The sequence below is a fragment of the Macaca fascicularis genome, chromosome 17 (assembly GCF_037993035.2).
Source record: "Macaca fascicularis isolate 582-1 chromosome 17, T2T-MFA8v1.1".
Classification (NCBI taxonomy): domain Eukaryota; kingdom Metazoa; phylum Chordata; class Mammalia; order Primates; family Cercopithecidae; genus Macaca; species Macaca fascicularis.
Window position 1 is genome coordinate 88915830 of NC_088391.1, and position 15059 is coordinate 88930888.

Here is a 15059-nt window from a genome sequence, read left to right on the forward strand (position 1 = left end):
AATAGGAATTTTTTTTTTTTTTTAATTGAGACGGAGTCTTGCTCTGTCATCCAGCCTGGAGTGCAGTGGTGCAATCTCGGCTCACTGCAACCTCTGCCTCCCGGGTTCAAGCTGTTCTCCTGCTTCAGCCCCCCAAGTAGCTGGGACTACAGGCACCCGCCACCACAGCTGGCTAATTTTTTCTGTTTTTAGTAGAGACGAGGTTTCACCGTGTTAGCCAGGATGGTCTCGATCTCCTGACCTTGTGATCGGCCCACCTCAGCCTCCCAAAGTGCTGGAATTAGAGGCATGAGCCACCATGCCTGGCAGAATAGGACTTTTAAAACTTATTGGGGATTATAGTTAAGCAGCTTTTAAAGCTGAAGTACCCTCGCGTGATGTGGTGAGTACTATAAATCTGGAGGCCACTAATCTCTCTGGGTCTCTAAGTTAGTAGAGGACTAGTGCTCCTGTCCGTGCTGTGGCAGTCCCCCCTGTTACCATTCTGTAATGACATAGCCAAGAAGACAACACTTCCCATACATTTTAACATTTCTTTACCATAATCAATATCTGGACCAAAAACAAAAATATGTATATTCATTTGCATGAAAATGTGAGATTTTAGCTGAACTTCTTTGAAATGCTTATTTTAGAAGCACTTCCCCTGCTGGTAAGAGTTATTCAGTCTGCGGATTCTAAGACCAAAGAAAATGTCAATGCTACAGAAAACTGCATCTCAGCAGTAGGGAAAATCATGAAGTTCAAGCCTGACTGTGTAAATGTTGAAGAGGTCCTTCCACACTGGTTGTCTTGGCTTCCACTACATGAAGATAAAGAAGAAGCTGTTCAGACTTTCAATTATCTGTGTGACCTGATTGAAAGGTAAGAAAGCAGACTGTGACCTTATTTCCTTCCCCTCCACAGTGCTTCCTGATTTTTCTTGTTTAACATCAGTCTTTTAAGGTTTAACCGATGATCTCTGCACAGTCCTCAGTTGGATAGGTTTATAACAGTGCTGTCTTTATAAGTCATATTAAGAAACCATATCACGGTTAACATTGCCCTTATAATAAGGTCTAATTTTGAGTTATTCTTTATGAAATTAGATTCAACAGATGAGGCACTTTAATTATTTATTTCTGTATTTTTAAATTTTTTTGGTAGTGACAAGGTCTTAACTGTTTTGCCCAGGCAGGTCTCAAACTCTTGGCCTCAAGATATTCTCCCACCTCAGCCTCCCAAAGTGCTGGGATTACAGGCATGAGCCACCAAACCTGGCCTAAGGGCATGTTGTTTAGTGTCTGTTTTCTAAGTCCAAGTTCCCCCCAAATATAATCAGATCTAAGCTCTGTCACTATTGATTATTATTTTTAGGTTATGAATAAATTTAAGGGCTACAACCAGTGGAGTTTGTAGCAATAGGCCAACAGGCATATTCTCCATACTTGTTTTAAGTTCAAGTTCACATAAGAAATGGGTTTGAGTCTTCCACTGAGTACATCATTAAGGAATGTAACAGCCATCCTGCAGACTACGTGCTCCTGACCTGCTCCTGCATCTGAAATGACCAGGTCTTAATTATGCTATTTGATCATCTCCCTTGAAAACGACTACTCTGAAATTCTCTTAGTGACAAAGACTAGAATTCTTAAATTCACTGTTAGGTTTTTTCCTGTTAAACTTGCCTGAGTTTATTTCCCAGTTTGTTCTTGAAATGTTTATATAATTTTTTTGAACTTCAGAGTTATTTTAGAAGCAATTTTGTAGTAGCAAAATAAAATTTGTGTTAAGAAACTTATTCTTAGTAATACAATACATTTTTTTAAGACATCACAAATTATTTATAAGGTATTTGGAGCATTCTGTTGTGTTTGGCCCTTAAAACAATCCTGAGAGATGAGTCCAGTATTTTTTTTTTTTTTCTTATTTAGGAAGAAACTAAAGAGTTCATATGTAAGAATGGCTGGTTTTCTTAGTGAACACATAATCATATTTCTCCTTATAAATTTCACTTACTAAGGTTTTCTTCTTGTTTGTCAGTAATCATCCAATTGTTCTTGGCCCAAACAATACCAATCTGCCCAAAATATTTAGTATAATTGCGGAAGGAGAAATGCACGAGGCAATTAAACATGAAGATCCTTGTGCCAAACGTCTGGCCAATGTCGTTCGCCAAGTACAGGTAAGCTGATTTGGTTGAATTGTGAAAGGGGAGATAAAGCCTTTTTGTCTTTATATTCCTCTATGAGAAGAAACTAGAAATCTAATAGCTAAGGGAATTTTATTTTTATATTTTCATAGTCTCTTCTCTGTAAGCCTCAAATGGATTATACTTAATGTAATCCATCCATATGTTCTTATTATTTATTAGAATTAAAACCTTCAGCTTAGGACATTATGAGCCTACCAGTTGGTGCTTAACACAAGCTTATTATGTGTAGTTTTTCTGCCTATCTGAAGAAAAAAACTGAGATGTAATAACAACTTGGCACCTGCCAAGAAACTTTATAGATGATTTTTACTTCCTATATTCATGTGGTATATGGGTTACTTTAAGATGTTACCTGCTTTGTGTAGCTTTATCAATGCAAAAATGAAGAAACCTTACTGTAAATGAAATGAACTTTAAAAAAATGAACAGATTTCTTGCTTTTACAATGATACTCATCAAAATAAACTACCTAGGGAGAAGGTATTTTGGCATTATTACAGTCTACCTATGATGATGATTAAAATCCTTCCAAATGAGCATTTTGCCATGTCTAAGTCTCTGAACATGTTTCTTTCCCTAGACTTCTGGAGGACTGTGGACTGAGTGCATAGCACAGCTCAGTCCTGAGCAGCAGGCCGCCATTCAGGAGCTCCTGAACTCTGCGTGAAGGGCCTTAATGTCACCCACCAGAAAACTAACTCCAAATAAACGCTTACCCTTTCGTTTAGGTTTCTTTGTTTTGTTTTTGAGCAAAAGAGAGCGGTAGTGTTGTGTGTAGGCCATTCTGGAGAGCCATGAGCAGGAAGAGCAGCGCTGTGTTGCAGAATGGAGTTTCCATGGATTTCTACCAGACCAGTGAAGGAGTTCCTGGAAGCCCTGCAGTAGCACTGAAGAGTATTTTTCTATTGGTATAACCCACCCACCTGAAGGGGAAAGGGAAATCAAATTAATTTTTCTCGTTAGACATAAGGAAATTTAAGGAAAAACAGCTTTAAGAACAGTTACTCAGCGTAGATGTGTGTTCACACAGATTGCTCTGCACTCAGTGTTCATTGTTAATTGGAGTGTGAGTCTTTCTGTAGGGTAGAAAGAAGCCTACTACCCAGCAAACCACTAGACCCAAAAGTTGAAAAAAACTGATGACAGACAACAAGCATGAAGATGGCATATTTGATGTCACTTTGGTTCTTTTTCCCAGAAGGCTTATACAGTGACTCAGTCGGGAAGCTTTCCAGCTTCCAGCCCTTGAATGTGAAGTGTCATTGGCATGTCTGGCAGTAGTCTCTTATTCACTCCTCAATAAACAACATTGAATACAAAAGAGGCTTGTGTAAAAACTCAGTACTGTCTGGCTTGGATTCATTTCATGTTTTTACTATAAGAATGATCTAATATTTTTTTAAAGTAATAGCTATCAGTAATAGCTGAGTGTTTTTTCCCCTAATATTTTCCTTGTGCAGTTCAGTCTTAAGCATCGAGTTTTTACCATCTTCCACTGTAAGCTAAGTTATGATACCTATTCCATTCACAATTGGTGTTCTTTTTAAGGTTTGCAAATTTCAGCCAATTTTGTAGCTAGGATTGTTCTGATTAGCTCAAAAAGATTTGGCTTAGTGTTTTCATTGCAAATTATAATTGCTGTAGAGCCACACACAACTTTTGAACTTATAAGTATTATGGCTAAAGTTATTTGCTGAAAATTTCAGTAAAATGTGTGAATGTTTCTTTATGTATTAACCTCATAGCAGTAAATGACTTACTGTTGTTTAATTTTTCTAAGGCATCTTAATAGACTTCTGTTGAAAACTTCAGTGTTAACATTTTTATAGTTTGTACTAAATTTAACCGTGATATAAAAATGAATTTTATGCATAGATCAGAATTTTAAATTAAAGGTTTTTTCTTTAAATGATTTGTATTACTTTATTAAAACTAAATCTGAAATGGAATAGAAAATAGAATGGATTACATACAGATGGTTTACTTGTTAGCAGATGCCCTTCAAATATATTTTCCGTTTGCAGCACAACACCATTGCCTGGAGGCTTCCAAATCTAGCAAAACAAAATATTAAATGACTTCACCTGCGCAGTCCTTGGTTTCAGTGGATGGATACCTGTGGGCTCTTGTAATGTGTGTGGTAATATTTGGAGCTTTATAGCCTGTATTCCTTGGGAGAAAAAGATGGGAATTGGAGTAAAAAATGTGTCAAGACAACCCATTTCTGCTTTCTTATGTAGCATCTGCAAAGCCGATTCATGTACTGATGCCAGTCAGCTAGAGCAATGTAGGTTTTTTAAATTTAAATTATGACTACACTTTATTACTACACTTTCAGAAAAGAAACATGCTGAAAACATGGCATACCTGCAGGAGTTGAAATGACAGTGTGGTCAGAGGATGTGTTTGGGAGAAGCTAGTGTTTGCTGGGCACCGCGCTAAGTGCTTTGGGAGCAAGAACTTCCTACCTTCCAGTTTAAACACTAGTGGTATTGTCAGCCGCTCACACCTGAGATGGACTTAGAGCAAGGTTCTAAGAGCTCTGAAAGAAGTGCTCTGTTCGATGCAGACTGGCAACATCCTCCTTGATAAAAGCAGAAAAGCAAAGAGGTAATTGTAGTTGAATCAAGTTAATAGGGAAGGTTGGTAGTAAATGCTGTTAGTGTGACATGATTCTGAAATCCAGAGCTCAGAACTAACTGCAAAATGTACCATGAACTAACAATTCTTTGAAAGGACTTGGAGAAGCATTTTTAATACCTCATTCTGTCTATGCAAGATGAAAATTCGTGGAGTTTTTTTCTTGACTTTTGTACCAAATTTAGGGGTCTTGATATCAGCAAGTGATATATATTGTTTATAAATGCAAGCTGTTTCTGGAGGGAAAAAAATGTGTGTGGCTCTTAGATTTTCTGGGAATTTTGTAACAAGTACACGCACAAGTGTTAGAATCTTTCGCATAACTCAATTTGGAGTATTTTTTAAATGCTGTATCTTTAAAGAAAAGTAAAATTGTCTTAAAGCTAATTTGACACTTCTGTAATCAGAGGCAACCTTATAATTCTGGAGTTATAGTTTGACAGAACCATCAGTAAAGACATAACCAAATAAATGGTCTTGGTGCACCTGGTCTGATGATAAAAAAGGGGGGAGCTTACTTACAATCTTGCAAGCATTATATTTTTATAATCTAATCTTTTGAGGGGGTGCCTGTTTAAGCAACTTGAAAGGCTCAGGAGCTAGGTAAATGTTTTACTTAATTGCTTCATTCTGCCTAGGAGTATTGTTGCATCAGTTTTCTGTGTTGCACAGAAATCACCTTGCGGGCCGGGGTCGGTGGCTCACACCTGTAATCCCAGCACTTTGGGAGGCCAAGGCAGGTGGATCACCTGAGGTCAGGAGTTGGAGACCAGCCTGGCCAACATGGTGAAACCCCATCTCTACTAAAAATACAAAAAGTAGCCTGGTGTGGTGGCAGGTGCCTGTAATCCCAGCTACTCGGGAGGCTGAGGCAGGAGAATCACTTGAACCCGGGAGGCGTGCAGTGAGCCAAGATTGTGCCACTGCACTCCAGCCTGGGCAACTGGGTGAGACTCCCATCTCAAATAAAAATTAAAAAAAAAAAAAAAAGGAAATTACTTTGCTTCTCTTAACCTTCTTTGCCACAAAAGATTAACAGCCAAAACCTGCCATGTTTGCTATTCCTAAGCAGATTTTCTTTCTCAGCCCTAAAAGTATGAGTACCACTATATTAGAAGAAGAAAATGAATGACCCGCAATGTATGCACATCACACTTGGGAGGAAGCTTGGATATTTACTTCCAGCACTTGGAACTTCTGAAGGGTGATGCTGGGGAGTAGGGGTTAATTCTAATAACATTCTACCCTAGACTTGCACCCTTTTTCCCCACACAGCTGTAATCCTTCCAGTGTATGCCAGGACAACATTTGGGCTGATTATTTCTATGTATTTATTATATTTGAATGGATGAATACAAACATTTTAAAGATAAATTGTAGCTAAATTACTCACTTCTCAAAATGAATCCAGAAGTGGTACAATAATTTTTTGGTAAAACATTACAAAATTTTTTTTTCTAAATTCCACTAAGGCAGCAGAGTATAATTCTGAAATGTGTTCTTTCATAATTCAGGATCTTTCATTGTATATTTCCTCTTGATCTATCATTTCTGTCCTCTTGACTAGCATTCAGATTGTAATGGAAACCAGAATAGTGCCACTTGCTATGAATCAGAAATTTGTTCCCCTGTTTCCTTAGAAGTTTTGTAACACATGGGTAGAAAATGTAAGAGTTTGGATCAGCCCGACAACTTGCTCCTGTGATCTTTTTTTTTTTTTTTTTTTTTTTTTTTTTTTTGAGACGGAGTCTCACTCTGCTGCCCAGGCTGGAGTGCAGTGGCCGGATCTCAGCTCACTGCAAGCTCCGCCTCCCGGGTTCACGCCATTCTCCTGCCTCAGCCTCCCGAGTAGTTGGGACTACAGGCGACCGCCACCGCGCCCGGCTAGTTTTTTGTATTTTTTAGTAGAGACGGGGTTTCACTGTGTTAGCCAGGATGGTCTCGATCTCCTGACCTCGTGATCCGCCCATCTCGGCCTCCCAAAGTGCTGGGATTACAGGCTTGAGCCACCGCGCCCGGCCTGCTCCTGTGATCTTAAGGTACACCTTAAAAGATCATGGTGCTATGTGCTTATGACCAGAGGTTGGCAAATGTGTTCTCTGAGTTCGAGATAGTAAATATTTTAGCGCTCATCACCGAACAGTATGTGTTTGCGAGCCATAGGGTCTCACAAACCACTTAGCCATTGCATAGCCGTTGCAGTACGAAAGCAGCCGTGGACCATAGTAAACAAATGGGTTTGGCTATATCCCAGTGAAACTTGACCAAGACAGGCTAGCCATAGCTGTTGAACTCTGAATAAAATCACTGCGTCGGTTAAAAAATCCCAGTCTGCCATGTACTCAGCTTACCTAAACGCTGTATGCCTTAGTTTCCTTCTCTGTAAAATGGGAACAATAATAGTACATACCTTATAGAGTATTGAAACGGATTTAGAAGCCAGGCACATTAAGCATGGGCTGTCAGAATTACACCTCAGTTCTATTAATACTTCCAGATAATTTAGGCAAACTTTTTTTTTTTGAGATGGAGTCTCCCTCTGTTGCCAGGCTGGAGTGCAGTGGCACGATCTCGGATCACTGCAACCTCCACCTCCCAGGTTCAAGTGATTCTTGTGCCACAGCTTCCTGAGTAGCTGGGACTACAGGTGTGAGCCACCATGTCCAGCTAATTTTTGTATTTTTCATAGAGACAGGGTTTCACCATGTTGGCGAAAATGGTCTCTGTCTCTTGACCTCGTGATCTGCCTGCCTCGGCCCGCTAAAGTGATGGGATTACAGGTGTGAGCCAGGGCACCCGGCCGCAAGCTTTTTTTTTTTTTTTTTTTCAAATTCTATCAGCCTTGGCATTGGGAGGAAGCCTAGAAAGTTGTGGAAAATACCGGGAAACTTTGCAAAGTCAGTGAAGTTGTACCATAAATGTGGTGTGTGTGGACTATTTTACTTTCTTGACACTGTGATTGTGGTGTTTGAAGATGCCTGATCTGCATAAGACATGGCCCTAAATGCACCCATTGCCTCATCTGGAGCTCCACCCTAAAAAGCAGCAGTCTGTCCCTGTTTGGAGAAGACATTCAGACAGTTTGCTGCAAGAGCTGGTTTGTTCAGTACACTGAACTGTAGGTCACCAGGGACTTTTGCCCCCATGCTGACATGGATCTGGCATCTGTAGGATGAGATCACTGTCGAGGCCATTGTACAGGAGTAGACAGCTGGAAGGCTTTGCCCCCTGGGTCACACTTCCTGCCTGGCTGTGGCCCCTTGCGGGAGCTCCTTAATCTCTTATGTAAAACAAAGTTAACAGCTACCACACAGGGTTGTTATAAGGCTTAATATATGTATAAGCACCTAGAGCAGTGCCTAGCATTGTAGATTTGCTATTATGAGTACACATGCTGAAGAGATGGAAGTACATTTGGATAGCATTTCTTGTTGTTAGTGTCAACCTAAAAGAGGATCCCTAAGAAGAAAAGATGTTTATTTGGGAGTAGAGCATTGCAATGGGAATGTGCATGCCATCATAGGTGATGAGTATATTCAGGAAGAAAAAGGTTTTTGTGGGGTTTTTTTGGTTTTGTTTACTTTTGTGATGACAGAGTGTTCCTATGTTACCCAGACTGCTCTTGAACTCCTGGGCTTAAGTAGTCTTCCTGCTTCAGCTTCCCAAAGTGCTGAGATTACAGGCGAGAAGAGAAAGGTTTATAAAGGAAGAAATGAGGATTACATCATTGTTTTGAGATAATTATCCCTGACTGCACAGGTCAGTAACAAGGGTGATGTCAGTCCAAGGTTGACAAACAGTTGGATGTGTATACTTGCAGAAGTATTTTTTGTGAGACTGCAATGGCCTTTGTGCAAAGTCATGATTTTTGTGATCTTTGTCATGCATACAAATATGAGAACCCTCTCTTTATGACCTTCTCCAGCCGTTTGTCTGGGTGTTCTTAACATTAGTGATTCCTTTTTTTTTTTTTTTTTTTTTTTTTTTTTGGAGTCTTGCTCTGTCACCCAGCCTGGAGTGCAGTGGCGCGATCTTGGCTCACTGCAACCCCCACCTCCCGAGTTCAAGCGATTCTCCTGCCCCAGCCTCCTGAGTAGCTGGGATTACAGGCATGTACCGCCATGCCTGGCTGATTTTTGTATTTTTAGTAGAGATGGGGCTTCACTATGATGGCCAGGCTGATCTTGAACTTCCAACCTCAGGTGATCCACCCACCTCGGCCTCCCAAAGTGCTGGGAGTACAGGGTGAGCCACCAAGTCTGGCCTAGTGACTCCATTTTGATTCTGACAATTTTCAAATTAGTTACCTATGTCATAAAACATGCAAACCATGGAAAATGGAAGTACTTGCTAACCAAGAATTTGATTGACTTTTGTTAAGCTATGTGACCAAAACTGTGTTAGGCTTGCATGATAAAGGGCCAAGTAAAACACATGGTCTGTGCTACAGGGGGCACATCATTAAGGAAAAGTAAAGGGTGCACTGGGTGTACCCTTTGATGAAGAAATCAAAGTAAATTCACTTAATATTGCAAATAGGATGTGCGTTGAGCTGCTTCAATTTCAGCATTATAGCAAACTGCACCAAAGATAAAAATACACATGCTCCTGGTCATTGAGAAATCCCTCCCTAGGTGATGCATTTTCCAGCCTTGCTACTCGCCATTGGTTGTTCTTGGGCTGCTGCAGAGGTGACCCAGAGTGTGGCATTTGTGACCAGACAGTTCACAATATGTGCTCCCTTGGAAGGTGAGGGAGCCAGACAGGCAAACAGGAAGTTTTGATCTCCCAAACTGCATTACAGCCAACCCCAGATCCTTCCTAGGGGCAGTATTGCTGTGAGATAGTCCCCTTTCAATCAACTGACAATTGGGTTGGCAATGAAGAAAGAACCTGCCAGATTATCGGTAGCCATTTAGAAAGTTGGCCCCAAACCCCAAAGCAGTTACTGTCTTGTTTCATCCTTCCTAGAACTCTCCTAATGGGGTGTGTGGTCTTTTTTGGTGTGTCTGTTTCTGTCCCAAGTGTGCTGTTGCTGCTTAATCACACTCCTGAATTTTCTCAAACCTTCTATGATTTAGGGATTAACTGGCATGTTTTATCTAGTTTTAAGAATTTAGCCAGCCGGCACAGTGGCTAACACCTATAATCCCAGCACTTTGGGAGACCAAGGTGGGTGGATCACAAGGTCAAGAGTTTGAGACCAGCCTGGCCAATATGGTGAAACCCCATCTCTACTGAAAATAAAAAAATTAGCCAGGCGCGGTGGCAGGCACTTGTAGTCCCGCTACTCGGGAGGCCAAGGCAAGAGAATTTCTTGAACCTGGGAGGCGGAGGTTGCAGTGAGCCAAGATCACACCACTGCACTCCAGCCTGGACAACAGAGCGAGACCCTGTCTCAAAACAAAAAAAAAAGAATTTAGCCATTGAGGCTGGGCTCACACCTGTAATCGCAACATTTTGGGAAGCTGAGGTAGGTGAATCGTTTGAGCCCAGGAGTTCAAGACCAGCCTAGGCAACATGGAGAAACCCCATCTCTACTAAAAATGCAAAAAAATAGGCATGGTGGTTCAGGTGTGTAGTCCCAGCTACTTGGGAGGCTAAGGTGGGAGGATAGCTTCAGCCTAGGAGGCTGAAGCTGCAGTGAGCCATGATTGCATCACTGCATTCCAGCCTGGGTAACAGAGTGAGACCCTGTCTCAAAAAAAAAAAAAAAAAAAAAAGCCAATAAAATAAAGTCCCTTCTGATTAGGAAATATTGAAAGTGAAATTTTTTTTTTTTTTTTTTGAGACGGAGTCTCGCTCTGTCTCCCAGGCTGGAGTGCACTGGCGTGATCTCGGCTCACTGCAAGCTCTGCCTCCCGGGTTCACGCCATTCTCCTGCCTTAGCCTCCCGAGTAGCTGGGACTACAGGCGCCCGCCGCCACACCCGGCTAGTTTTTTGTATTTTTTAGTAGACACGGGGTTTCACTGTGTTAGCCAGGATGGTCTCGATCTGCTGACCTCGTGATCCGCCCGCCTTGGCCTCCCAAAGTGCTGGGATTACAGGCGTGAGCCACCGTGCCCGGCTGAAAGTGAAAATATTTAAGCAGTTAGGACCCTATTGCATTTTCTAATTTAAAAAAGAATCTACAGTTTATTGCTGAAGGGTCAAAGAAGATAGTTGTGTTTGAAGAAAAATATAGCCCATCACCATCTTGAGCGTTCTCCAATTGGTTCTCACGGGAAAAGGCTGCCATTACTACAAATGGTCAATACCCAAAAGACAAAGGCTCACATTGTAGCTGATATTTCAAGAAGAGTGCAAATACGAAACAGCAACACTAATGTGGAGACTGGTGATGGGCAGAGACGATGACTGCAGTCGGGTCTTTAGTGCAATGACTGGCCCAAGCGGCAATGACAAAGGATCCCAAGACAGGCCTTCTGGAGGATCTGTCTGTTTCATAGAATGGATTGCCCTTTGCTCCAGGGATATGATCCTCAAGAGTCTTGGGACCGTGTTGTCGGGGCTGCAATCATCTGTCCAGTTACTTTAGTGGCACGGTGCGTGAGGGGCCCTCGCTGGCCTTCAGAGCGACCACTCGGCCAAAGCTGCTGTCTTTCCCCAGCAATCCGCCCATGCAGTGGGAAACACCAAGAGGCTATTCCCAGAAGCAGGGCTGATTCCATCCCCTGTCATCCAACTCATTACTTGAAGCCTCTCCCGCCCAAACTCCCCAACAGACTGCCCCCGCAGGCTTTCTGCTGCTTCCAGAGCTGCTGCCTCGGCCTTCAGGTAAGGTGCTGTTTTCCTGATCCTTGCTTACGCTTCATGGCACCAGGAAAACATTTGCCCCTTCCTCAGGCCTGTTTCCCTTGAAAACATGCTGTCCTAGCAGCACTGCCTTCAGCAAGGGAGTGATATAGAAGAGAATGCATTATTTGTAAATAGTGTCTTCTGGGCATCCCTCTGGTTTCCTCTGCTACATGTGTGGTGGAGGGTGCCGGTGAGAATTAAATGGAAGGATGTAACTGACATGCTCAGGGCAGTGCCTGCTCAGCACTGGCAGTGGCTACAGTGACAGCTATGCTCAGATCCCGGGGACCAGCCCCCAATCATTCGAACATTCTCAAAGCCAACCAAGACTGAGAACCTGCTGGAAATCTGAGCTTCCCATGTCTAAACTCATCTGAAAATTTTGCAGGAAATATTGTAATCACTTGAGAACAGATGAGAAAAGATTTCTCAAATCCACTGGTAGGGGTGTCTAGAGAAGGAACGCATCTTCCTTTTGTTTTCATGTTATAAACTGTAGGGATATTCTCTTTCTCTCTCTGTCTCTCTGTCTCTCTCTCTCTCTCTCTCTCACACACACACACACACACACACCCTTTGGTAGAGACAGTGTGTTACTTTGTTGCCCAGGCAGGTTTCAAACTGCTAGCCTCAAGAGATCCTCCCACCTCGGCCTCCCGAAGTCCTGGGACTACAGGCATGAGCCACTGTACCAGCCTATATATGAGTATTTTAAGATAAATTCGGGAGAGCGGTAATTGGTTGGTTTGTGGGTTTGGGTTTTGTTTTTGTTTTTGTTTTGTTTTGTTTGAGACAGAGTCTTCTTTGTTGCCCGGGCTGGAGTGCAGTGGCACCAGTGGCACCAGTGGCACCATCTCGGCTCACTGCAACTTCCGTCTCCCGGGTTCAAGCGATTCTCCTGCCTCAGCCTCCTGAGTAGCTGGGATTACAGGCGCCCGCCACCACGCCTGGCTAATTTTTTGTATTTTTAGTAGGGATGGGGTTTTGCCGTGTTGCCAAGACTGGTTTCAAACTCCTGAGCTCAGGCAATCCACCCACGTCGGCCTCCCAAAGTGCTGGGATTACAGGCGTGAGCCACTGTGCCCTGCCGGTTTGTGGGTTTTTTGGTTTTTTTTTTTTCAGTTGTTTTACTTTTTTACCCAATAGGCCACCTGTACGTAGTTCAAAATTCAAGACTTTTAAAACATTATTATTCAGTGAAAAGTCTCTTCTCTTACTCCTCAGCCATCCCCACCCAGCTTCCTCCTCTTATAAAGGAAAAGTCCACAAACTTGATCCTGACAGAACCTTTTTGCTTAATGTAATTCATAACCTCCTTCTGGAAGGAAATGAATGAAATGCCTACATGTCTTTCTGATGGGTAGGAACTATTCTAAGAAACCACCTGCCCACCTGGTAACACAACCTGAATTCTTTAACCAAACATTATATAAGTCAACAGTGAGGCCAGGCGTGGTGGCTCACGCCTGTAATCCCAGCACTTTGGGAGGCCAAGGTGGGCGGATCACAAGGTCAGGAGATCGGGACCATCCTGGCTAACACAGTGAAACCTCATCTCTACTAAAAATACAAGAAATTAGCCTGGCGTGGTGGGGGGCACTTGTAATCCCAGCTACTCTGGAGGCTGAGGCAGGAGAATGGCATGAACCCGAGAGGCAGAGCTTGCAGTGAGCCGAGATCGTGCCACTGCACTCCAGCCTGGGTGACAGAGCAAGACTCCATCTCAAAAAAAAAAAAAAAAAAAAGTCAACAATGATTAACTACATTTATCTTTTGCCTCTAAAATATCTCTACAATAAAAGAAGTTTTTGAAACTTACTGTAAGTAAATTTATAACACTCATAGCTATATTATCTGAAAAGGGTTTAAAAAAAAAAAAAAACCCAGAAAGAAAGATGATCAATTCTTATCTATCGCTCCAGGATTATAAATATTCAGGAGACTTTTCAGAATAAAAGTTAAATCATTTTTGCTGGGAATTCTCAAAATTTAACCCTGTTAAAGATGAAAGTTGGCCGGGCGTGGTGGCTCACGCCTGTAATCCCAACACTTTGGGAGGCCCAGGCGGGTGGATCACAAGGTCAGGAGATCGAGACCATCCTGGCTAACACGGTGAAACTCCATCTCTACTAAAAAAAATACCAAAAAAAAAAAAAAAAAAAGAAAGTTAAATACCCTTTGCCCTTTTCAATAAATGACAACCTATAAATTAGTATGCCCGGTGCTGGTTATCATCAAAATGTTAAAAACAGCATCACCATACTGAATTAGAACCTCATTTCATCTTAAACTAAGTGGCATTGGACTAAGTCTCCTTTACTACAATTCAGCCTATGAAGTTCTATTCTCATTGGAGAGCATATTTTCAAGTATGCATTTTTGTAAATTATAACGATCACATCTTTTAAAATTTAATAACATTATTCTGTTTTTAACATTTATTTTATGGTTACTTTCTATTTATGACAAATGGGTCAGGCTCGGTGGCTCATCCCTGTAGTCCCAGCATTTTGGGAGGCTGGGGTGGAAGGATTGCTTGAGCCCAGGAGTTCCAGGCTATAGTAAGCTATGATTGTACCACTGCACTCCAGCCTGGGTGACAGAGTGAGACTGTCTCCAAAACAAAAACAAACCAAATACCAGTTTTTCATTTATAGTAATGATTTAAAAGTTTCCTGTCAAACACTTCAAAAACTAAAAGTCAGTGAGTTGATTTATTTTTAATGTTAAGGTAAACAGAGTTACAGTTGTTCTGAGGATGTGGCAAAAATCATGCAGATGGTACTGATGATGGAAGCTCAGGAAATCCTTTTTCTTGCAGAGGGTAGCCATGTAAATATACCTTTGAGAAGTTTTGTTCTACTTAGTTTAAAGAAATACAGTGATTCTGTGGGATTGGATGAACAAGGCTCAGTCAGCAAGCAGAATCTGGCTCAGCCAACTCTCCCCATTAAACAGTAACCTCCCTGCTCCACCCAGGCCCCTGGCAGCCCCCATTCTACTTTGTCTCCGTGAGTTTGCCTACTCCAGATACCTCACGTTAAGTGGAAGCATACAGTATTTGTCTCCTTGTGTCTGCCTTATTTTGCACAGCATTGTGTCCTCAAGGTTCATCCTATTACAGGATGGGTCAGGACTTCCTTTTTAAGGCTGAATATGTTGTCTCTTTTTTTTTTTTTTCTCTCTCTCTCCTCCTTCTAACATCTATATGACCAGTTTGCTCTATTAAATCCCTGTTTGAAATACCTAGTATGGTTTCTGTTTTTCTGATTAAATCTTAACAGATACTAAATGTACACAACAATTTATTTAGTGTATGCGATGTATATATTTTTATGAGTAAATTAATAAGAAAAATACATTTTTTACTCTGTGATCCTCGGTTTTGACAAGTTAAACATTCCTTTACATACTGGTAAGAAGAAA

At 41.7% G+C, this 15059-nt stretch overlaps 1 protein-coding gene across 1 annotated transcript in view; it reads left to right on the forward strand.

Moving 5' to 3' along the window:
- Positions 1-5306, forward strand: part of IPO5 (importin 5) — a 47518-nt gene extending 42212 nt beyond the window's left edge. Inside the window, exons 24-26 of the mRNA XM_005586124.5 lie at positions 636-864; positions 2023-2164; positions 2775-5306. Coding sequence (XP_005586181.2) covers positions 636-864; positions 2023-2164; positions 2775-2861 — 458 coding nt within the window. The 3' untranslated portion in view covers positions 2862-5306. The remainder of the gene's footprint in view (positions 1-635; positions 865-2022; positions 2165-2774) is intronic.
- Positions 5307-15059: the final 9753 nt, after the last annotated feature.